This window comes from Dasypus novemcinctus, chromosome 15, assembly GCF_030445035.2.
Source record: "Dasypus novemcinctus isolate mDasNov1 chromosome 15, mDasNov1.1.hap2, whole genome shotgun sequence".
NCBI classification, from domain to species: domain Eukaryota; kingdom Metazoa; phylum Chordata; class Mammalia; order Cingulata; family Dasypodidae; genus Dasypus; species Dasypus novemcinctus.
The window spans coordinates 89,940,946-89,967,439 of NC_080687.1; the positions used below are offsets into that span (position 1 = coordinate 89,940,946).

Here is a 26,494-nt window from a genome sequence, read left to right on the forward strand (position 1 = left end):
TTCTCAGGAATCCCTACCACCCCCACCATGGGGCTCTTTCCATAGTGCACACTTAGCCCTGTTTCTCTGAACCCCCCTCATATGCTTTGACTCAGGAATGTGAAGTGTCATGGTTCCTGGAATAGAGAGAGAGGCCAAGGTCATTTCAGCGGAGCAACTGGTAACACAAAAGATCTCTTAACACTGCAAGGTATTATTTGTTGTCCAAAAGCAAATATGACTCACTCTTCTGACCTTCACTCACGGCTGAATGGGATGCTTTCCCTATATAACATGGAGGGGCACTGGACTATACAGGATAGAAAACCAGTACTCTTGTACTCCAGGATCTCTCAACTGGCTCAAGGTCACAAAAGTTGAACAGGAATGCCAATACTGAATTAACAACAGGAAATAGATTCCATGGAGCAAACAAAAGACAAGTTTTGAAAACACCTACAAACCACACAGGCTGTCACATTTGCATGTAATTGATTTTTCTAGAAACATTAGCCTTTCATGAAATAAAATGTCCCATGCTGAAAATCAGAGGAACAGTATTTACAAGTAACTCAAGACCAAAACTAGATCTGATATAGATTACAGAATTACATTTGATCTGTATGGACAATAAAGGAAAAAATATTAAAATAAGAGACACTCCAGGAGAGACAAACTCGAGAGCTTTTCATTAAAAGCAAAAAACAAGCCATATATGCAGAAGCAGATTAATATTTATTTGCAAATCTGTTTAAAAGAGTACAAAAGATTTCTTTCTTTTTTATTCATGTTTGTAACCTGGATTAAGAAAGTAGGAATTAAAATCACAAAGGACCCCAATGCTTTCCCCCAAACCTGATCTGAGAGATCTGAGAATTTAGATTAAAATTAGCTGCTTAGAGACACAACTTTACATCATCTAGAGCTCTTGCTAACATGAAAGTATCAACTGATTCCTTCCTTTTTTTTCTTGTATTGCTTTAATTATACTTGCAATAAGAGATAAAAACAATTGGAAAAAATAATGTAACATTTCATTGGCACTAGAGATGAAATATGAGTTAAGTAGTCAGTTCCTGCAAACAGGCAAAAAGAATGACCAGGAGAAAATGGGGTTACCCCCAACAGCTCAGTGGAGTAGGTGGGCTGTTGAAGTCAAGGTAAAAAACAGCGATGTTGAACAAAATTGCATTAAGAAAAAGCATCTCGTGAGGTTTTTCAAGGTCAGTTGATGAAGGCCAGATGCAAGTAAATATTTCTCATATACCCTGGAAGAAAAAGAAAACAGCAATGACCACGAGCAACAAAACAAAATGCAAAATCTTTGTGGTCTGCACTGAAGTCCCTTCAAAGAACACACGGACTACATCAGTTTTAAAAATGGCCATTTTTAATGATTTAAAGTACCAAGGGGAATGATTTAATTTTCCAGTCCCATTGCATTTGATTCACAAAATAGTCACTTGTCAACAACGTAGCAGCTTGTTGAGTGACGGCTCATCAGCTGTGTTCTTGAAGATACACTACCATGGTCACAAATAACAGTAGTCACAATAGAGTCACCCACCTCCATAGTTACAGCAAGGACAGGGATAAACACAATGTGGGGCAGAGCAATTTAAATGGAAATGCCTCAAATCAAGTTGCATAGGAAGGTGACTTTTCAAGGGTTCTTTAAGGTAGAGACACAGACTAAATGCCCCACCCGCCTCCATGCGGAAAGGGTCAAGCAGTCTCTATGACGCCTCCCACAGTGCTAGGCTAAGGGATGTTTGGCTTATAGGCTATTGCTGTGCTCACTAAAACTGGGAAACTAAAATCTCAGATTGCCCTAAAGGTCATGGCAAATGCCTAAAAGCCCTTGAAGACTCAGGAGTTAAGAGTTTCCACGGCATCCCAAAGGGTCTCTTCTACTGGTGTCAGAGAGATCATTTAAAGTGATTATCTGAATGTCCACCCCAGGGCATCATGAAAACTAAGCGAGAACTCTAGAAAACCAAGATGCACTTTTTAAAATAATTTTTTTTAAATTATCAAATAACAAAGATGTATTAAGCCATTAGCAGTCACTCATTATTGCTCCTACCTAAACCTTAACAAAGTTTAATACAGTTTCTGTTCCTCTGGGTTTGTCTGTTTTGATATTCAAAATATATATGAAATCAAACAATATGTAGCTTATTTTGTATAGATTATTTTACTTAGCATAATATTTTCCTGGTTCATTCACATGGTAGCATGTATCAATCTTTCATTCCTTTTTATAGCTCAATAATTTTTCATCGTATGCTATCCTATATTTCGTTTATCTATACATTCCCAACAGCAGTGTATCAAGGTTCTGATTTCTCCACATTCCCCCATCATTTGCTATTTTCTATTTTTCTTTTATTATAGACATCCTTGTGGGTATTTCATTATAGTATTGACTGGTATCTCCCAAGTAACTAATGATATTGAGCATCTTTTCAAATGCTTATTATCAATTCATATATCATCTTAGGAGAAATACATGTTCAAGTCCTTTGCCCAATTTTAAAAATTGGGTTGTCTTTTTGTTTTAGAATTGTAAGAGATTTTATATATTCTGGATACTAGACCCTTATCTAATATCTGACTGCAAAATATACTCTCCTTGTGTGAGATGTATTTTAACTTTTTTTGATAGTATCTTTCGATGCACAAACGTTTTTAATTTTTATGAAGTCATTTATATCTATTTGTTCTTCTGCTTCTCATGCTTTTGGTGTCATATCAAAGAATTCATTGTCAAACCTGAAGTCATGAAGATTTATCCCTATGTTTCCTTCTAAGAATGTTATAGTTTTAGATCTTACATTTTCCTTAACCTGTTTTGTGTTATTTTTTGTATATGGTGTGTGGTAGGATTCCATCTTTATTCTTTTGCATGTAGATAACCAGTTGTCCCAGCACCATTTACTAGGAGGCTATTCTTTCTTTATTGAGTGTCATTCACACCCTGGTCAAAAATGAATTGATCATAGACATATGGTGCTTTAATTTGCTAAAGGCTGCCTAGGCAATATCCCAGAAATGAATTGGCTTCTAAAATGCGATTTAACTTAAAACAGTTCTGAGGCTGGGAAAAACATCCAAATCATGGCTTCAACCCTCTCCCTGAAGGTTGGTGGCTGGCGATCCTGGACTCCTGCCCCGTGGCAAGGCACAATGGCAGCTCTGCTTTCTCCTCCAGGCTCCTTCTCCCCAACCTCAGCTGTGGATGATCAGGCATGTGGCAGTGTCTGCTCGTTGATGCCCTCTCTTCCAGACTTTGCTGATAGTTGTGCTTCAAGTTGTTCCCTCTGGCTTTTCTCTCTTCCAGGTTCATCTACTTCTAGAGGCCTCTCTCTGTCTCTGCAGCTGCCATCTGTATATGCAGCTTTTTATTCCTCCACTTATAAACAACTCCAGTAGGAGGATTAAAACCCACTCTAAACTATGCCCCACTGGAGAAATCTAATCAAATGCCCCTTAACTGATCTAATCTAATCAAAAGGTTCATAATAGGTTCAATATAAGAACAATTTTGTGGAGTCCACTTAAAAGACTCAAATCAACATATATGGGTTTTCTTTACTTGTTACAGGTATATTCAAGTTTTCTATTTCTTCTTGAGTTGGTTTTGGTAGTATGTGTTTCTAGGAGTATGTCCATTTCATTTAGATTTATCCAATATGTTGGTGCATGGGTTATTGTTTCCTCTACAGTCCTTTTTATTTCTGTAAGTCAGTATTATGCCCCCTTATTCATTTCTGATTTTAGTAATTTGAGTGTTCTCTGTTTTTTTATTGTTTAATCTAGCTAAAATTTTGTCAATTATGTTCATCTTTCCAAAGATTGAACTTTAGGTTTGGTGGAGATTCCCTAGTATTTTTAAATTCTCTATTTCATTACTTTCCATTCTAATATTTATTATGTCCTTCCTTTGGCTTGATTGAAGTCTAGTTTGCTCTTCTTTCCTGATGACTTAAGGTAGAAATTTAGGTTGTCAATTTGAAAACTTATATTTTAATGCAGACATTTATAATTAAAAATTTCCCTCTAAGCGCTGATTTGATGCATCCCATACATGTTGTATCTTCATTTCCATAAATGTTAAAGTATTTTCTAATTTTCCTTGTGATTTATTTTTTAGCTCATTGATTATTTAGGTGTCTGTTGTTCAGTTTCCCATGTATGTGTGAGTTTCCAAATTTTCTTGTTATTGACATCTAATTTTTTCCAATGTGTTAAGAGAAAATACTTGGTGTAATTTCAGTACTTTTAAATTTGTTGGGGCTTGTTTTGTGGCATAGCATGTGTTCGCTACTAGAGAATGTTCCATGTTCATTTGAGAGGTATGTATGTTCTGCTGCTGTTGGATGGAGTGCTCCACCAAGGGGAAACCGCTGTTGTTGGATGAAGTGTATGTTTGGTCTAGTTGATTTATAATAGCCCTCTATGTCCTTGTTAGTATTCTTCTTAGTTCTTCTATCAATTATTTAAAGTGTACTATTGAAGTCTTCTATGATTGTTTCTGAATTTTCTATTTCTCCCTCATTTCCATCATTTTTGCTTCATGTATTTTGGATCTTTGTTGCTAGGTGCATATTGTTTTTACTGTTATATCAATTCTGATAAATTATCCTTTCATCAGTATAAAATGTTCCTCTTTGTGGGGCGGGGCATGATGGCACCCAAGTGAGTGCACCCTTGTCATCTCTCCTGCAAAAAACCAGCTGAATGGCAACAGAACCCTGCCTGAGGGAGCAGTTTTGGGAACCCACAAAGCAGGAGGTTTCTGGACATTGACCTGGAGAGAGTGTAACAAAAGGAGTGCTTGCTCAAGGTAAAACCACAGGTTTCTGACACTAGAGCCAGAAGCTGTGGGAAGGCTAAACCCTTCCCCTAGGGCTGAGAGCTGCAGCATTCCCTGAACACCGCTGGTTGCACAGCGGCACCCTGAGCCCCTTGTTCCCCAAACACATGATCCCCGAACCTGTGTTCCCTGAACCTCGTATTCCCCAAACCTCACATTCCCCAAACCCTTGTTCCCCCAAGCCTGCGTTCCCCCAAGCCCACAGTCCGTGAACTCAGCACTCCTCGGACCCTGGCATTCCCCTAGCTCTGCGGTCTCAGACAAACCCCGAGAGTGGGACGGTTTTGGCAGTGGGGCAGAGGGGCCCAAAGAGTGCAGGTTCAATTGTCTGGTCCCCCTTTTTTTTGAGCTTGGAGGAGCATACCAGCTGGCTTGGGGATAGGCTAGGAAGAAAGGAGAGGGGAATCTGCTGAGAGAGCCCAATTTACCTAAAGGCCCTGGGATAGGGAAACTTGGTCTGGGAGAAGGTGGAGACAGGCAATTAACTAGTCCTGCACAGCACACCCAAGGGCGGGGGACAGTAGGATGTGCTGGTAGCTTCCAATAGCATATTTAGGGTTCCTGGCAAGACATAAACTTGTGAAATGCAAGGTGTGGGTGCTCTCTCTCAAAGAGACTAAGAGTCATTATTTTCTGTGGTGAGTTGGTTCACCAGGGTCTCATTTGAATCTCAGAGGGGCGTTCTCACGTGGCTGTCTTGCTGCCCTGGGAGACAGGCAAGTGAGGAAGGGAGAAGGGGGGAAGGATAGACTTCTAAGCAGCTTATCCAACTGCAAAGAGGATTCCTTGCTTGAGGCCTTGTCTGGTCTTTTTTGTTTGTTTGTTTTCTTGTTTTTCCTTCTTCTTTATCCCCCCATGGCCCTTTTTTTCTTTTATATTCTCTTTTTCCTTTTATTTTCTTTTTTTCTATTAAGTGCTGCAGGCAGAGTTTCTTGTTTGCTATGCTTCCTCATCCTCTATTTCCTCTTTTCTGTGTGCACTGATTTTGGCTACCAACACTATCTTCTTTCCTTTACATCTTTCTATCTTCCATTGTCTATTATTTCTCTTACATGCCCCCTCTCTTTGTTTAGCACCCAATTTTTCTGACTTTTTATTTCTAACACCTCTATTCTGTTTTCTATCTTTTATTCACTCTTTATGTTATTGTCCTTTCTTTTCTCTTTCCCTTTCTCCTGACCACACTGGCCTTTTAATTCATGCTATATTCTTCTCCATATTCATTTACCGTCTCACTGTAGGTACTCCACTTTTTTACTGTTATAACTCTACACAGCTTACATGAGTTTAATATCCATTCTCCTAGGTCTCACATGGTTCTTCTGCTAACATTTACTGTCAATAATACTATTATACTTTTTCTTTTCTTAACCTCTTTTTGCTTTCCCTGGCCCTAATATTTTCCTTAAAGGGAACTAAGACAAAAGCAAGGAAATAGAAAAAAAAGAATAAAGTATCAAAGAGAAGACTTAACAAACTCACAAAAACAGCACCTAAATAAAGCCCAAGATTAGATGGGAAGCTAATCAACTGAACAAACCCAACAAGATAAAATGATGACCAGACTGCAACAAAAAATTACAAACCATACCAATAATCAGGACCAATAATAAACATGGCCCAATCCAATGAACAAACTAAAGACAAGGAAGAGGAGCAGAACATTGAACAACTAATCAAAGCTCTCAAAACATATCATGGACCAATTTAATGAAGTGAGGGAAGAGATTAAGGATATTAAGAAAACACTTGGAGAGCATACAGAAGAAATTGTAAACATACACAAAAAGATAATGGATATGATGGTGATAAATGGCAAAACCAAGAAATCAAAAATACACTCTCAGCAAATAACAGCAGATTTGAAGAGGCAGAGGAAAGAATTATGATGTAGAAGACAGGACATCTGAAATCAAACTGATAGTAGAATTGATTAATAAAAAGATAGAAAAAATCCAGCAGAGGACTTAGGGACCTGAATGACAACACAAAACACACAAACATACACATTTTAGACATCTCAGAAGGAGAAGAGAAGGGAAAGGGGACAGAAGGGGTGTTGGAGGAAATAACAGCTGAAAACTTCCCAAACCTATTGAGGGATATATATGTACATGTCCAGGAAGCAAAATGCACCCCAAACAGCATAAATCCCAGCAGGTCTACCCCAAGACATGTACTTGTCAAATTATCCAATGCTCAAGACAAAGAGAAAATACTGAAGGCAGCAAGAGAAAAGAGAACCATACAAGGGAAGCTCAATAAGATTAAGTGTTGATTTCTCATCTGAAACCATGGAGGCAAGAAGGCAGTGGTATGACATAGTCAAGGTACTAAAAGAAAAAAATATTCAGCCAAGAATACTCTATCCAGCAAAGCTGGCATTCAAAAATGATGGAGAGTTTAAAATATTCACAGACAAACAGAAACTAAGAGAGTATGCCAACAAGAAACCTGCCCTTCAAGAAATACTAAAAGGAATTCTGCAGGAGGAAAGAAAAAAAATGGGAGAGACAGAGTTGGAGGAGAGTGTAAGAACAACTAAAAAGACAAAAGGAGAAAAAAACTATGTATGACATATACAGATCCAAAGAAGAGTTGGCGAATGTAAGTGATTCTTTGAGAATAATAACACTGAATGTTAATGGATTAAACTTGCCTGTCAAGAGACACAAATAGGAAGAATGGATAAGGAGATATGACCCATCTGTATGCTGTCTACAAGAAATCCATCTTAGACCCAGAGATTCAAGGAGGTTGAAAATGAATGCTGGAAAACAATCTTACAGGTAAACAAGAAAGGGCAGGAGTAGCTATATTAATATTGGACAAAACAATTTTAAATGTAAAACTATTGTGAGAAACAAAGATGGACACTACATATTAGTAAAAGGGGTAATCTTTCAAGAAGAAAGAACAATCATAAACATTTATGCTCCTAACCAGGGTGCTTCCAAATACACAGGGCAAACACTGGAAAAACTAAGTGCAGGAATAGATGCCTCTACAATTATAGTGGGGTACTTTAATACACCACTATCACCATTGGACAGAACATTTCAACAGAGAATCAATAAAGAAACAAAGACTTTGAAAAATATGTTAGAGGAGCTGGACCCAATAGACATATACAGAACATTACACCCAAATACAGCAGGATATACATTCTTCTCAGAGCACATGGATCATTCTCCAAGACAGACAACATGCTAGGCCACAGAGAAAGTCTCAATGAATTCAGAAAGATTGAAATCATAGAAAATAATTTCTCTGAACACAGTGGAATGAAGCTGGAAATCTGCAAGGGCCAGAGACCCAGATTAGGCACCAAGATATGGAAGTTAAACAACACACTCTTAGACAAACAGTGGGTCAAAGAGGAAATCTCAATAGAAATCAGTAACTACCTTGAAATTAATGAAAATGACAACACAACATATCAAAACTTATGGGATGCAGCAAAAGCCGTAATGAGAGAGAAATTCATAGCCATAAATTCATACATCAAAAAAGAAGACAGAGCCAAAATTGAAGACCTAACAGCACACTTGGAGGAATCAGTGAAAAAGCAGCAAACTAACCCCAAAGGAAGAAGAAAGAAAGAAAGAGAGAGAGAGAGAGAGAGAGAGAGAGAGAGAGAGAGAGAGAGAGAGAGAGAGAGAGAGAAGGATCAGAGCAGAACTAAATGAAAAAGAAAATAAGAAAGCACTAGAAATGGGAAGCAGATTTGGCTAAATGGATAGAGCATCCACCTATCACATAGGAGGTCCAGGGTTCAAACCCAGGGCCTCCTGACCCATGCGGTGAGCTGGGCCCTGCTCAGTGCTAATGCACACAAGGAGTGCCGCGCCACACAGGGGTGTCCCCCGTGTAGGGGAGTCCCATGTGCAAGGAGTGCACCCCACAAGGAGAGCCACCCCATGCAAAAAAAAGTGCAGCCTGCCCAGGAGTGGTGCTGCATACACGGAAAGCAGATGCAGCAAGATGATGCAACATAAAAAGAGACACAGATTCCCAGGGCCACTGACAAGAATACAAGTGGACACAGAAGAACATAAAGCAAATGGACACAGAAAGCAGACAATGGGGGGGTGGGCAGGGAGAAGAGAAATAAATAAAAATAAATCTTTTTTTTTTTAAAAAGAAAGCATTAGAAAAAATTTAAAAAAACAAAAGTGGTTCTTTGAGAAGATCAATAGAATTGACAAACCCTTAGCTAGACTAACAAAGAAAAAAAGAGAGAAGATGCAAATACACAAAATAAGAAATGAGAAAGGGGATATCACCACTGACCCCATTGAAATAAAGACTATCGTAAGAGTATACTTTGAAAAACTATATGACAATAGAGGGACAATTTAGAGGAAATGGGCAAATTCCTAGAAACACATAAGCAGCCTACATTGATGAAAGAAGAAACATGATTTCAACAAACCAATCACAAGTAATAAATAGAATCAGTCATTAAAAACCTCCCAACTAAGAAGAGCCCTGGGCCAGACAGCTTCACAGGTGAATTCTACCAAACATTCCAGAAAGAACTAACACCAATCTTGCTTAAACTCTTTAAAAAAATAGAAATAGAAGGAGCATTGCCTAACTCATTCCATGATGCCAACATTACTCTAATACCACAGCCAAACAAAGACACCACAGGAAAGGAAAATTACAGACCCATCTCTCTAATGAACCTAGATGCAAAAATCCTCAACAAAATACTTGCTGATCATATTCAACAACACATTAAATGAATTATACACCATGACCCAAGTGGGTTTCATTCCTGGTATGCAAGGATGGTTCAACATAAGATAATCAATTAATGTAATACATCACATAAACAGACTGAAGGGAAAAATTCACATGATCACATCTATAAATGCAGAAAATGCATGTGTGAGAATACAGCACCCTTTTCTAGTAAAAACACTGCAAAAGATAGGAATAGAAGGAAACTTTCTGAACATGATAAAGGGTATTATGAAAAACCCATAGCTAACATCATTTACAAGGGTGAAATCTTAAAATCTTCCACTCTAATATCAGAAACATGACAAGGATGCCCACTATTACCCCTCCTATTTAATATAGTATCAGAAGTACTTGCTTGAGCACTGACACAAGAATCAGATATAAAAGACATCCAGACTGAAAAGGAAGAAGTCAAAATTTCAATATTTGCAGACAACATGATCCTATACATAGAAAGCCCTGAGAAATCTAGAACAAAGCTTCTAGACTTATAAATGATTTCAGTAATATCACAGGTTATAAGATCAATGCACAAAAATCAGTAGCATTTCTGTATACTAATAATAGCAATCTGAGGAGGAAATCAAGAAAGAAATACCATTTACAATAGTAAATTTAAAAATACCTAGGAATAAATTTAACTGAAGATGTAGAAGACTTATACACAGAAAATTATACAATACTGTTCAAGGAAATCAAAGAGAACTTAAATAAATGGAAGAATATTCCCTGTTCATGGACAGGAAGACTATATATCATTAAGATATCTATCCTACCCAAACTGATCTACAGATTCAATGTAATCTCAATAAAAAAATCAACACGGCATTTTTTAATGAATTAGAAAAACTAACTATGAAATTTATTTGGAAAGGAAAGATGGCCCAAATAGCCAAAGACATATTGAAAAAGAAAAATGAAATTGGAGGAATCATACTACCTGAATTCAAAATATACTTCAAGCTACAGTGGTGAAAACAGCATGGTATTGGCACAAGGATAGATATACCGACCAATGGAACTGAATTGAGAGTTCTGATATAGATCCTCACATATACAGTCATCTGATATTTGACAAGGCCACCAAACCCACTCACCTGGGAGAAAATGGCCTCTTCAACAAATGGTGCTTGGAGAACTGGATATCCATATGGAAAAGAACGAAAGAGGATTACCATCTCACACCTTATACGGAAATCAACTCAAGATGGATCAAAGACCTAAACAGAAGAGCCAAGACCATAAAGACCTTGGAAAACAATGTAGGAAAGCATCTACAGGACCTTGTAATATGAAACGGCTTCATGAACGTCATACCCAAAGCACAAGCAGCAAAAGAACAAACAGATAAATGGAATCTCCTCAAAATTAAAGCCTTCTGCACCTCAAAGGAGTTTGTCAAGAAATTGAAAAGAAAGCCTACCCAATGGGAGAAAATATTTGTTAACCATATATCTGATAAAAGACTAATATCTTGCATATATAAAGAAATCCTATATCTCAAAAACAAAAAGACAAATAACCCATTTTAAAAAATGGCAAGAATTTGAACAGACAGTTCTCCAAAGAAGAAATACAAACGGCTAAAAAGCACATTAAAAATGTTCAAAATCACTAGCTACTAAGGAAATGCAAATCAAAACTACAATGAGATACCATCTTACTCCCATTAAACTGGTGGCTATCAAAAAAAAACAGAAAACTACAAGTGTAGGAGAGGATATGGAGGAATAGGAACATTCATCCACTGCTGGTGGGAATGCAGAAGGATCCAGCCATTCTGGAGGACAGTTTGGCGGTTTCTCAAAAAACTAGCTATAGATCTGCCATATGACCCAGAAATTCCACGGTTGGGTATATACTCAGGAGAACTGAAAAGAAGGACACAAACCAATATATGCACACCAATGTTCATAGCAGCATTATTCATTATTGCCAAAAGTTGGAATCAACCCAAATGCCCATCAACAGATGAATGGATAAACAAAATGTGGTACTTACATACAGTGCAATACTACTCATCTATAAGAAGAAATACAGTACAAACACATGGGATAACATGGATGAATCTTGAGGACCTTATGTTGAGTGAAGCAAGCCAGGCATTGAAGGACAAATACTATATAACCTTTCTGATATGAAATAAGCAAACCAAGCTATCTCAGAGAGCTAGAGACTGGATGATAGGCTTACAGGAAATTGGAGGGGGGGGTGCAGGGAGAGGATGGTTTTGAGCTGATGCCCACATGAGTGAAATCTATGATAAAGTAGAGGTAAGTAGTTGTACAGGGAAGGGATAAGATGGGGTCATAGGGATACTATTGGGTGGGGCTTTGCAGGCTTGAGGGGGACTAGGGTTGGGAGGATGGGTCAGATGGCCCAAGAAATTGGGAGGAGGGTTGGGAGGGGACAGATGAACATGGGAGACTGTCAGGTATGTGGTTGAAACTTTAATAAGAAAACTCTTTAGAAAATATTATAAGGAGGGTTACCTGTTTAAGGTACTTAATGGGGGCATCTACCACAGGGGCAGACTTCTAGGGAGTGTGTGAGTACTCGTCTTGTAGTAGTGTGTTATATCATTGGGTGGAGACCCATACAGTGAGTGGGAAGGCGTACCCCCATCCTGGGGAGGCCTGATGTTCTCAAATAGAGGGAATTGTGTCTCTCAAGAGAATTGGTGGCTCCTAATGGGGGAGGACAGTCTAGTATGTCAAGCCCTCAGCATTGTTGCAAGTATCTGGGAATCTGGTCCTTCAAGCAGTGAAGTTTGGTTGTCACTGTGGGCCATGAGGGGAGGGGAAGATAGGAATAAACTAGATGGAAGCAGGGTAACTGGGGGGCAATGGAAGTGTTCCATAAGATTGTGCAATGATGGATATAGGACATGTTAAATTTCCCCAAAAATGTATAAAAGTATATAGGCTAGGGAAGCGGACTTGGCCCAGTGGTTAGGGTGTCCGTCTACCACATGGGAGGTCTGTGGTTCAAATCCCGGGCCTCCTTGACCCATGTGGAGCTGGCCTATGTGCAGTGCTGATGCGCACAAGGAGTGCCATGCCACGCAGGGGTGTCCTCCGCATAGGGGAGCCCCACGCTCAAGGAGTGTGCCCCGTAAGGAGAGCCACCCAGCGCAAAAGAAAGTGCAGCCTGCAGAGGAATGGCACCGCACACACGGAGAGCTGACACACAAGATGATGCAACAAAAAGAAACACAGATTCCTGTGCCACTGAGAACAACAGAAGCAGATAAAGAAGAACACGCACGCAGCAAATGGACATAGAGAGCAGACAACGGGGGGGTTGGGGGAGGAAGGGGAGAGAAATAATATAAAATACATAAATAAAATAAATCTTTTTTTAAAAGTCTATAGGCTAAAATGTAAACCATAATGTAATCCAAAATGTAACTAACAATTTAGAAAATTGTACAGTCTAAAATATAAACCAGAATGTAAACATGGAACCATGTTTGATAGCTATGTTTCAATAACTGTACATCAGCTGCAGCAAATACAACATGAACATATAAAAAGATAATTGTTGGGGAAGGGGGAAAAAGATTTGATTTTGGATATATGGGAGTCCCCTATATTGTATAGGTGACTTTACTGTGTTTTAAAACTTTTTTGAAGACAAAATTAAAAATCAAAAAATAAAAAGGATGTAGACACTGAGGAAGGACTGAAAGAAACTGTCACTGTACATATAGGGCAGCACCTATGATAGTGATGAAAGGCAAATGTCAAAAACAAAGTTATATGATATTTTTCAGTTTTTAATACCCCAATTTATTTTTCACTTTATTTTAGTCTTTCTAAATTAGTATGTATTCTACTTCTGATCTTTAAAGCTATCATTACTATTTCATTTTCCTACTAATTGAATTTCACAATATATTAGGCTTCATTTTTGAAGAAGTTTTAGACCACAGAGGGTTTCAACTAATGGCAGGGGAGGAACACTGGTGAGGGGTGTTATTGATGGGGACACATCAATATATTATATCCAACACATTATATCCTATATATATATAAATGTTCAGATATCCATTGAGTATTTTCGTAGTAGTTACAGTTACAAATGACAACTGAAGGAGTGCTGAGCACCTAGCCAGGGGAGTTTTGTCACATTCCCCAAAGGAATAGCAAAAATCTCCCAAGTGCAGGGCAAAGACCAGTGAAGCGGGATGGTCCAATGATGAGCCCTTGATATTGATGACTATGCTTCAGGCCTGTGTGCCTGAAATTTCAACTAGACCTAGAGCTGCAGGGTGTCTAAGAGTTACTTCCTGAGAGCCTCCATGTTGCTCAAATGTGGCCGCTCTTTAAGCCAAACTCAGCATGTAAATGCATTACTTTCCCCCCAGTGTGGGACAGGACTCCTGGGGACGAGCATCCCTGGCACCGAGGGATTACTACCAATCACTAGCTGGTGATGCAACTAGAAAAAGACCTTGAATAAAAGGGGGACAATGGTAAAGACAAAGAGTTTATATGCTAAGTGTCTTCAAAAAGGAGTCAGGAGGTTATCAGAGGGGTCGCGCTTACGCATGTCTCAGCAAGATCCAAGAGACAGCCAAAGTAGGTGCAACCCCAGGAACTGGTGCTCCTGAGGGCTATGGAGACACACAAGTTCTATGGTCATGGCAGATGGCTCTGGAGTTCAGTACCTTGTCAGTGGGCCCTACTTTGTAATTTGTGTTCCTGAGTGTGATGGAGTTGGACTCAGATGTGACGTTTCTACACATGCCTCTTCTGTCACTTTTACTGAATCTGTGGTTGACACTGGGGTTGGTGTAAACTCAGGATACTTGAATCTCTGGACTGAACAAGTGCCAGCTAGGCCCTGAGCCTCAGCAGAGTTGCAACTCCTACTCTCTGGTTCATTGGACTTACCCAGGTCAGCTAACAGGGAGGTGAAGATGGTCAACCATCACACCAGGGAACCAAGAGTGCCTACAACTGCAAGCAGGAGAATCACATCCATCAACCATGTGGGATCTAAGCCCCCTCTCGATTTAGAGGTGGAGCGGACAACACCATCCCAGGGTCCACAGGATGAAGGAATAAAATATGGATTAGAGTGTACTTACTGGTATTCTACTATAGAACTATTGAAGAAACTGTATCACTGATGTGGAGACAGTGGCCATGGTAGTTGCTGAGGGAAGGGAGAGGGAAGAAGAGATGTGATGTGGGGGCATTTTTGGGACTTGGAGTTGTCCTAAATGATTTTGCAGGGACAGATCCTGGACATTATATATCCTGCCATAACCCCAATGAATGTACTGGGGGAGAGTGTAAACTACAATGTAAACTATAATCCATGTGGTGCAGCAGTGCTCCAAAATGTATTAACCAAATGCAATGAATGTGCCACACTGATGAAAGAGGTTGTTGATGTGGGAGGAGTTGGGTGGGGTGTGGAGTATATGGGAACCTCTTATATTTTTTAATGTAATATTTTTTGTGATCTATGTATCTTTTTTAAAAAGCAATTAAATTTAAAAAATTATTTTTAAGTTCCTCTTTGTATGTGTTAATTTATTTGTTTTGAAGTTTATTTTGCTTGATATTTACATAGCCACTGCTGCTTTCTTATGGCTTCAGTTTTAATGATATATTTTTCCGTAATTTTTCTTTCAATCTAATTGTGTCTTTGGATCTAAAATGTGTCTACTGTAGAAAATGTATAATTGCGGGAAACGGACTTGGCCCAGTGGTTAGGGCATCCGTCTACCACATGGGAGGTCCGCGGTTCAAACCCAGGGCCTCCTTGTCCCGTGTGGAGCTGGCCTATGCGCAGTGCTGATGCGCGTACGGAGTGCCGTGCCACGCAGGGGTGTCCCCCGCATAGGAGAGCCCCACGCGCAAGGAGTGCGCCCCTTAAGGAGAGCCGCCCAGCGTGAAAGAAAGTGCAGCCTGCCCAGGAATGGTGCCGCCCACACTTCCCGTGTTGCTGACAACAACAGAAGCGGACAAAAGAAACAAGACACAGCCAATAGACACAGAGAACAGACAACCAGGGGATGGGGGGAATAAAATAAAATAAATAAATCTTTATAAAAAAACAAAGTGTATAATTGGATATTTTTTTACCCAGTCTGACAATTTCTGACTTTTGATTGAATTGTTTAATCCTATCACATTTAATGTTTTATCGATACGGTTGGATTCATGTTTTCCATTTCTATATTTTCCTTATATGAGAAAAGCTCATAAAATATATCTCCTTAAAAGTAAGAAGTGTACAAACATGCAAAGGTACTTGATTGCTGGAAAATGTGCTTACTAAAAATTTCTTCACTTAAGCAGCTATGAAAATTCTAATACCTTTCTCAGACCAAGGTGACCTGGTTTTCTATTACTTTAAATTGAGCAGTTTTTCCTTTGTTCTTAGCTCCTAGAAGGACATTAACCAGACCTTCCCAGGTCTACTTACAGGAATAAGAGGGAGAAGATAACATCTCAAAGCAAAATCACAGAATGGTGCCAGGAACACTTTTTGGCCCAGTAAATCAGTAACGTCCTCCTCAGAAGGTAAAGGTTTGACATTCCCGAGTGGTCCACTGTGAAGGGAGTCATGGAGACTCTGTATGTAGGAGCTCGTACACCAATATCTAAGTCTAAGCTGTGGTTGATGAGTCCCTGGAACTGGGACAATAGGGACAAGCTTTACATGCTGGCAACAGCACTGGACTGAGAGACTTGCCTATGCCCGCTCCTCACGAGATCCCAGGAAGAGCCAGTGTTAACAAAGACCTGGCAAGAATGAATCACATGGCCATCACTTAGTTTTCAACCCCTACTCACTTTCCTTTACCGATTAAAAAATCCCTAACTCTCATCCTCACTTTGAAGTGGTGTTGAGTTTTGATTACCCCAGTTTCTTGCTTGTGGACTCACAATAAATCATCTTCCCATTGAAGGAAAAAAAAAAAAGATGTATTAAGCAATATGAGAAGGACAAAATTTAAACATAAGAAAGTTCTTTTTTTTTAAAGATCAATCCAGTTTGTCTAGACTATTCAGCAGATGCCACTACCTGAGAGTCTGTATGACATTTCAAGAAACAAAAATCTGCATCGCATCTACCCTGGAAAAGCTTAATTCGTGTTGTCACTAGTACTCAAAGAACTAATAGGAGGAAGATTAAAAACTATTTTTGTGATTTGAAGATTTGAAAAATTCCACTTGATTAAGTAGGAGAGGTGCCAAATATATGATGATGAAGATGACTTTTTAGTCTAGTTCTCGAGGACAGATAATATTTAACAGGCAGAGATTGATGATGGATGGGATGGGTTATTAACCATGCGCTAGGAGCAAACTCATAGTAGAAGACAAGCAAGAAATATGTTCCAGCTAGGCTGGAAACTGCAGGTGGGCTCAAGCACAGGGCGTCATGGCAGAACTTAGACTGAATCCCATTTATAGAAGGCTCTGGCGGGCAGTCGAAGGGAACTTCTTTTAGGATGCATTTTGGAGAGCTATGGAGGGTGTCTGATATGAGCTGTCAGTCACTTTGGCAACGAGATGCAGAAGAAACTGGAGGGAGGAAAATCTAGAGTAGGGGATCTGTTAGAAGTCTTCTGTGATAGTCCAAGTGAAACAGAAACAAGGTCTGAGGTTTGATAAGGCAGTGGAATGAAACAGAGAACAGAACTGAGAGCTATCGAGAAGGATCAGTCCAACCAGTGTGGAGATGAGAAGTGTCAGCGTCACCTGGGAGCTTGTTAGAAATACAGAATTCTCAGGCTCCGCCCGGCCCTACCGATTCAGAAGCAGTATTTTAACAAGCTCCCAAGTGAGTCTCTGCACATTCAAATTAGAATCACTGATTTGTAGGGTTTAGTAACTGACAAGATTTGGAGACAACAAGGAGTGGAAGCTGATTCTGCCCCTGGGAAAAGAGTAATGGCAATAAAGTAGCTTAAACTACCACTAGCCCCAATCAGACTTTTTAGCCAAGAGAGACGCTGCAGAGGAATAGCCAGCAGACAACTTCGCCTCCAAGTGGCCATCCTGTATCTGTATGCAGATCCTGTATCTTTTCTTTTCATCCTTAGGTAGGCAGGCAGCTGGTACTCTGAGTCAGGTGGGCCTGAGCTCATACTCCAGATCTGCTGTATACAAATTGTATGACCTTGCACAAGAATAGTTATGGGGGAAATTGCTCAGAACACTGTGTTTAAATAAATGCTATTTCTTTCCTCTTCTAAAATGAATGTTATCCCAGAGCTATAATTTATATTTATGCACCGTTGACCACTGCTAGACAAAGCACCACTGCAAGATATACAGCAAACTATTTTTATGTTTAGTATCTATAAGAGTTACAAAGATTTATATTGCATCTAAGCCTGGTGTGTTCGACCTTCCTATTTAAATGTTGTGTAAGATATTAGAGTTTGACATTATTGTTTCCCTTATGAAATTTTTTCTTTCCTTGGTTTTCATCATACTTTAACTATGTTTTCTGCCCTGCTTCTTTTCTTGTTTACCTTTGGCTTTCATATATTCCCTTATTTCCTCCAATCCTCAAATGTGAGTGGCTACCCCATAGGACTCAGGCCCTGAAACATAGCTTTTCCTCTCTCATTCTTTGGGAGAGCTCCATCCTCATCTATCACCTTCTAAATAAATGATGACAAAACTCCATCACCAGGTTTGACCTTTCCCTGGCGCTCTGGGCCCATAGCTCAAAAGGTTTAATGGGAAATTCCAGCTGTAAGTCACCCAAAACTCATCCTATTTCTCCAAAGAGTGGGTCTTCCTCATCTCCTTCTTTCCCTCAATGGTGCCATCCTTCTCCAAATTGAAACTGTAGAGTGACGACATTCAGGAGAGACAGAGAAGAGTCTGTTCTCTTCCTTCCCATTGTGCCCATAACTTAACACCTCTTTCGCATTCGATTAGCCCTCTGACTTGGTCTCACTGCTGCCCTGAATTACAACGGTCTCTTCTACATGTTGTACTCTACTGGCCTGATACTCCTAACATGCTCTTGGATGTTACCTTGGCTCAAAGTCCACAATGGATCTTCTCTGTCTGCAGATAAACTTTTAGCAACCATGTATTATGCTGGCTTTCCAACATCTGTTGATTTATCCTGCTATTGTTCTTTCTGTTCTAGTGCTATTTTAAATGCTGCCTGCAGTGATGAGCAACCATGGACAGAGACCTTCACCTAAGTCTCTGGTTATTTCTTTAGGGTAACTGTTAGGGCTGCAGTACTTTATCTGCGCTTGTCACCTACTTACTTTGTCTTCCATATTCATTGCTAATATCTTCCCTAGCAATTTTGTTTTTCAACAGAAGTTTTGAGTTTATTTTTTTTCATCAACAAAGTAATACATGCTTGCTTTATAAAAAGTGAAATAATTATACAGATTAAAAACCCATCCCCTAACTCTAATTTTTCTATCCTACTTTCCTCACTCCTCTGCCCTTACAATACAACATTATCCGCCTGGTAGGTGTCCTTCCACTTTCCCCTCATTTACATAAACAGAAGGGGGCACATTTATCCAAATAAAGGGTTTTATTCCATTGAAATAGGATTATACTTTGTACATTATTGTAAAGTTTTGTTCATGTAAAAGTATATTATGAGCATTCCTGTAGATCATTTTAAAGTTTATCTTTTTCAGAAATATAGTGATATTTATATCATATAAATATGCACATATAAATTATATGTACATATAATTTTATGGAAAGAGGATTAGATTCTAATTTTTTTCTATTGCCTAAATATGTGTTTATTCTAGTCGATTTTAGTGTGCCTCTTTCAACCTACAGGCTCAGGTCTGTCTTCAACTTAAGACAATTTCTTGTATTATTTAATACTTACTTCTTTTCTTATGTTCCTTTCTCCCCTGAAATTCTTATAACTCAATTAAGGTCCCCAAGATCCTCAGGTCTCCTATTGTCTCCCTGTATTTTGGCTTTGTGCTTTGAGATACTTCATCCATTTGATAATCCAGACCACTAATTTGGATGCCAGTGACCATCTGCTCCTTCAAGTCACTGCCTGAATTTTTTAGTTTAAAACCCATGCTTTAATGCAAGGAAGCCTGTGTGTTTTGCCCTTGAATCTCCTCAAGGGTTCCTTTACTGTTGCTCGCATGGTTGCTTGTCCCAATTTTGTTGTCTCCTGCCTTTGGATATGATTTGCCTGGAGTTCGGGCAACCATATTGTGGCAGTGAGGCCATAGGCTGGAAAATTTAAAGCCAACCTGCTAAAACAGAGCAGAAGAGTGGGAAGAACCGGGGTACTTGATGTCAGCCTGGAGTTACTAATTTGGAGACTTTCTATCACAACCCTTTGAGTTAAGTAGCAATAAATATCCTTGTGGTTTAAAAACAAAACAAAAATAATTTGATTGCTTTGTCTCCATTCTACAGAAAATTACATATTTTAAAGTCATTTGTAGGCATTCTCTGTATATTCTAGAATGATACCTTTTATTCACATGTTATTTGCAAGCATAGTCTAGATAAAAGTTTACTTTGGGCTTCTTTCTTTCGTATGGTATTCTTTGATGAGCAACTGTTTTAAATTTTAGCCTATATAAATGTATTATTTTTCCTTTGTGATTTAATCTTCAGTTTATATGAAATCGTTCCCCAACTTAGTTTCATAGTCTTTTATTTTCTTCCAAAATTCAATGTACTAAACCACAGTAATAGATCTAAAAGGGAAAAAAAATCACACGATCATCTTTTTTGACGCAGGAAAAGCATTTGACAAATACAGCATCCTTTCTTGTGAAAAACACTTCAAAAGACAGGAATAGAAGGAAATGTCCTCAACATGATAAAGGGTATATATAAAAAACCCACAGTTAACATAGTCAATGGTGAAATGCTTAGGAAGTTTTAATCTACCTCAGATTGATTTTTAAAAATTGAATTTAGGAAGGATTCTAAATTCATATGGGTAATCAATTGCCCCAACACCATTTTTTTTGATGAGTCCATTATCCACCAGTGATCTGCTGTTTCTCCTCTAAAATATAACAAAATTCCAGAAATGGTTAGGTCTGCCTATACTAATACCATATATTTTGAATACTTAAGTCTCCATATTGAATTCCCTATTCTTGATTTTTATTATAATTTAATTAAGCCTTTAGATCATTTAAGAGAATTCATTCCTATTCATTAAGAAGGTATAGCTCTCTATTTATTTATTTGTTTAGTCCTTAATGTTTTCCTGCAGTTTTCATAATGTTCCCTAAAAAGACAAAAGTCTACATATCTCTGGTTGGAAATTTTTATTAGATTTTCTATTTTTTTCTGGTGTGTAGAAATGCAGTTATTTTTTTATATTTATTCTAAACCTCCCAACATTGCTGGCCCCTTATTAATTCTAATAAGTGGGATATAAATTCTTTTGGACTTTCTATATAGATAATTGTATCATCTGTGATTTATTAATGTCTTTTTCTTTTTGAATCCTTATAACTGACTTAAAGGGAATGATTATGATATTTTATTATTGTAGATTTTTTATTTATTAGGCAAAGAAATTTCTTTCTAATTCTTGTTTGCTAAAAGTTTTTTTAAAAATTACAAATCAGTGCTGAATTTATCAAATCCATATCTATTAAGATGATCATTGGTGTTTCTATCATATATCATGAAGTGAATTACCTCAGTGGATTTTCATGATAAAACCATGCTTGCATTTTGGGAATAAATCCAATTTTATCAGGATATGTTACACATTTTTACAAAATCCATTGCTTAATCTGTTTGCCAACATTTTGTTTGTGGGGTTTTTTTTTTTTCATCTATGTTTATGAATGAGAGTGGCCTGTCATTTTTTAATACAGTTTTTATATAATTCAAAGTTACAATCACCTATTATATCACTTGGGAATTATTTCCTCCTTTTCATTTTTATACAGGAAACTTTCGAGACATTTGGGAAACCATTTTGGAGGCTATTATAATAATCTCTGTAGATAAAAGCTGATAGAGGTTGAAAGCAGGATAATAGTGAGAAGGTAGTACAAAGCTATTGAATTTGGTATACTTTGAAGATAGAGTCAAAAGGATCTGCTGACAGAGAGGATGGGGGTGAGTGAGGGGTATGCCACTAGTGAAGAAAGAAAGCACAGGCAGAGCATTGGTGTGAGGATGATCAAAGGTTACACTTTGTACATGTTAAAGTTGAGAGGTCTCTTAGACGTCCAAATAGGGCATGTACACTCAATATACAAGTCTGGAGTTTGGAGGAGGAGTCCAGGCTGGAAACAGAAATTTGGGTGTAATATACATAGGGATGGTATTTACCGAAGGAGACTACCAAGGTGGTGAGATTACATAAGGTTAAGAAGGTGATCCAAGGTGACTGAGGCACTCCAATGTTGAAAAAAACAGAGGAGAATGAAAAGAAGTGGCCACTGAGACTGGTGGAAAGCCGGAGAGCAGAGTGTCTCAGAAGCCAAGTAAGAAAGCATTTCAAAGAGGAGGTAGCCCTTTAGCATGACAAATCACACTGTTAGGTCTGAAAGAAGAAGACTGAGAAATAACCATAAGATTGAGCAATGCGGACATGGCTAGTGACCGTGACAAGAGCAGGTGTGCTGGATAGGCAGGCACTAAAACTTTATTAGGGTGAGTTGAAGAGAAAATGAGAGGAAAGCAATTAGAGAGAGCAAGCACAGCTACCTCCTGAGGTTTTGCTCCATGGGGAGGAAAGAAATAGAGCAGTAGCTATTTGGAAAGGTTATAGAGTTTCTATTTATTTATATTTTATACTGACGGGGATTTTCTAGTTGAGAGGGAGTATCTGATGACTCAGGAGAAGGGTGAGTATTGTTAAAACAAAGTCCTCTGGTTAGTGGAGGAGATTAATCTAATCCTCAAGGAAAAGCAGGCATAGAGAACAGAGGTCCATAAGTGGGTAAAAATGTATTGGCGGGAGCCTGAGGAAGCTCTTATCTTTCCATCACGGCTTCTTTCAACTACGGGAAGCACAGATGACCACCTACTGAGAATGTAGGATATGCCTGCCCTACTAAGGAAACCTCAATCATCCTTGCTGCGACATCATGAGGACAAGGTGTTCCTCTGTTTTGTCTCTGAGGAATCTAAGCAGATTCACTGACCAACAGTCAGTGAAGAGCCAGATTCCCCACTTCTCTTTTCTCAGTGGAAGCTATGGTGGTATTCATTTCCTCTCTCCCATCACCTTCACCTCAATCTCACATATTTCTCTAGGTACTTTCTAAATTTTAGGGATTGTTATAAGTGGAGGAGGAAATGCACAGTGAGTTGCCAAGTCCTGATCCAACTTGAAATCCTAAGCAGTTCCACAACTTACAAATGATGTGAATTGAATACTGTCTTAAACTCACAAAGCCCCATTTTCCACATAAACCCTACTCATGCATTTTTTTAAGTTAATAATTGTAAAACACGGAGCAAAGATATTGTGTTTTTTTGGTTTTTTTAAAGATTTATTTATTTATTTCTCTCCCCTTATCCCCAACTCCCCGTCCCAGTTGTCTGTTCTCTGTGTCTATTTGCTGCATCTTCTTCTTTGCCTGCTTCTGTTGTTGTTAGCGGCTCAGGAATCTGTGTTTCTTTTTTTTGTTGTTGCGTCATCTTGTTGTGTGGGCAGCGCCATTCTTAGGCAGGCTGCACTCTCTTTCTCACTGGGCAGCTCTCCTTAGGGGGCGCACTCCTTGCGCGTGGGGCTTCCCTACGCAGGGGACACCCCTGCGTGGCACAGCACTCCTTGCACGCATCAGCACTGTGCATGGGCCAGCTCCACACAGGTCAAGGAGGCCCGGGGTTTGAACCGCGGACCTCCTATGTGGTAGGCGGATGCCCTAACCACTGGGCCAAGTCCGCTTCCTAAGACATTGTGTTTTGATTCTTTTCTCTCTCCTTCTATGTTGTCCCTATTCTGAATGCCACGGAGATACAAGTGAATATATATAATATGGATAAATATACGCATCTAGTATGCATTCTCTGCAAAATTGCCGTCATTCAGTTCTCTGAAATATGTAATCATTTGTGAAATCCATCCACCAATTTTAACTCCTTGATGCCTCTTAAGGTAACATGCACATAAGATTTCTAACAAACTGTCTTCTCAAAAATGACTCTCAAGTATTTATTAAAGGATGGCCTTCTTGAGAAATTCCAGGTCAGCAAACCCTTGATTATTTTGCTATATTGTGCTTCTTTAAAGATTTCTGTCCCTTGATATTATTTTGATGAGTAGGTACACTTGCACTTGGTCTTCAATTAACTTCTAAAGCTTACTGTAGTTCATTTTGATTCTGTACACACTACAAACCTCACAATCACATGTGTTCCTAAGCTTTGGTGCTGGCTTAATATATTGAGTACACACAGTACATTAAGCATATATTACAACACAGTTGCAAGGCTTTCTTCACAGAAATCCGTAAGGACATTTCAGTTTCAAAAAGTGCCTTTTGCTGTAGGGGTTTTTAAAAATCATTTTGGAGTGAAAAATTAAATTCCTGTTTCTTTGATGAGCTAGTTCCCTGAAAGAATGCATTATAGAGGAGCTTAGCATTTTTATAACCATATTTTACTTAAACCCACCCCCCGACCCAAAAATGTTCATTTGTTTTTGTTGTACATCTAGGCAAGGGGTGATAAAAAGCTTTAAAGTCAAGGCAATCACATTGGGAACAAAGGGCAGATGTCATTTTTTATGGTGATGGGCCAGAGCTGAAACCAGGACTCTCCTCCTCTCCAGGAAGCTACTGTAGAATTTACAGTAATCACACTGGCTGACTGCCCATGACACAGCTGAACAGCACACCCGAAAAAATAATATCTAGGGAGAAGGCCATCACATATTTTTAAAATTCTCATTGTTTTCATTCTTCAACTTTGAAAGATGATTTTTAAAAGAGAACAGGAAAAGCTCACCCAGCTGTTACTGCTATTCATATTCCAATAGCCTCCAGACTGCTCGGGCCCACCTGGTTGACTTCTGCCTTGGAGTCGGTCCAGGAAAGCATTATTTACCCTTTCAAACAAGGAAAAATGTGTGTAAGTGCAAAGTTGGCTGCAGGGCGAGAGATTTTTGAGAACCTAATGTGCCGTGCGAACTGACTGTGGGGATTGCTTCTTCCCTTCAGCGTAGAAGAAATCCACAGAAACTTCTCCTCACATTAACCATAATGACACGCTCTTAACAACCCCTCACTGAAGCTGGTGCCAGGCTCAGCTCAGGCCAAAAGGGGCACAAATGCCTAACTTCAGCGTTTCACTGATCCATCTCCTGCAGCGCAGCAAGAACCCAGCTCACCCAGCACGGGCACCTCTAAGACCATCCGGGCATGAGCCCGGGGGCTGAGGAGAGGGAAGGCTCAGCGAGCACTGGAACGTGAAGAGACATGGTAGCTCTGTTGTTGGAAGGCAGATGTCAAACCCCATAAAGACAAAAGTAGGAGGAAGGGGGCAGGAGTGGAGGAAAAGGGAACTATCAGAAGAGGGAAGAAAAAGCTTTCAAAAGAAGGCATGGATACATCTTGTCCTTAGGCTCTGTCAACCCATTGTAGAAATTAAGTTCAAAACATAGGAGGGAAAACTAGAAAGAGAGGCAAGAACAAGATTATCGTAAGGGTGGGTGGTGGCGCTATTCTATTTCTTGACCTGGCTCCATGGGTGTTCACATTATAATCAATTATTATTCTAAATTATTTATGTATTTTTCTGTGTATTATATATTACAATTTTAAAGTAAAAAAATAAATAAATAAAGGCAACACCTTGCTCAGTTATCCATGGACAGCTGAGTAGGATCAGGGCCTTGGAAGCTAGAAAAATACGATTGTAACAATTACCCTGTGACCTAAAGGGATTACCAAGGAACAGTAAGACCATAATGTCGTGGCAGGCTGGAACACCGCCTGGTGCCCCCTGGCCACCCGATACACCTTTATGGCAAGAAGGGAAGGTGCTGTCACTTTAGCCTCCATTTCAGGCACGTAAATGAGAAGCATAGGTCGTGGAGGATGGTGTGCCTAGTCTGTGCCTGTTTAGTCCTGGCTAAAATGTCAACCCTGGGTTAACCCAGTATCAACTCAAGGCCCATAGCCCAGTTTGTTGCATGCCCTTGACCTCCAGGCTCTCTCTTTTCTCTCTGGAGTTTCTGTTTGTCTTCTGTTACTCAAAATTTAAACTGGGTCAGGTTCAGGTGCACTCAGGCTCACAAGAGAATGGAACAGAACCCACACGCTTTCTATTATAAAACTCAGCTTGAGGTTTCTGCTTCGTGAACTTCGAAACAGTTGAAAGCATATTGCCTTTCTGACTCCAATAAAATTATGCCCCTGGATGCCAGTCTTCAGGGAGAAAGCATCGCCTTGGTGATGCCTTACTTTGGACTTTTTCCTAACCTCAAAACCATGCACTATTAAGTTCCCATTGTTTAAGACAGCCCGTTGCATGGTATTTACACTGGGAGACAGAAAATTAAAACCTGTTTTGGTACCAGGAAAGTGGGGTGCTGCCACTGCAAATACTAAAAAATGTGGAAACAGCTTTCACATTGGGTAATGGGTGGAAGCTGAGAGAATTTTGAGTTGCTTGCTGGCAAAAGCCTAGATTGCTTTGAAGAGACTGTTGGTAGAAATATGGATGCTAAAGGGACTTCTGACGAGGCCTTAGAAGGAAATGATGAATGTATTAATGGAAATGAGGAAAAGGGATCCTTGTTATACAGTGGCAGAGAACTGATGAAATTGAGGTCTGGTGTTGGATGGAAGGCAGAACTTGAAAACAGTGAACTTGGGTATTTATCTCCTTGCTGCTTTGGCTGTCAAAAAACTAAAACATGGGCCTTTGGCTTGGGGAAAAAAAAAATGCCCCT

The 26,494-nt window shown here is 39.3% G+C and overlaps 1 protein-coding gene across 1 annotated transcript in view; it reads right to left on the minus strand.

The window, feature by feature from the left end:
• Positions 1 to 695: 695 nt before the first annotated feature.
• The window catches only part of EPSTI1 (epithelial stromal interaction 1), a 106,719-nt gene continuing 80,920 nt past the window's right edge, over positions 696 to 26,494 (minus strand). The window contains exons 11-12 of the mRNA XM_023590265.3: positions 24,547 to 24,646; positions 696 to 1,247 (exon numbers count right to left, since the gene is read on the minus strand). Coding sequence (XP_023446033.2) covers positions 1,239 to 1,247; positions 24,547 to 24,646 — 109 coding nt within the window. The 3' untranslated portion in view covers positions 696 to 1,238. The remainder of the gene's footprint in view (positions 1,248 to 24,546; positions 24,647 to 26,494) is intronic.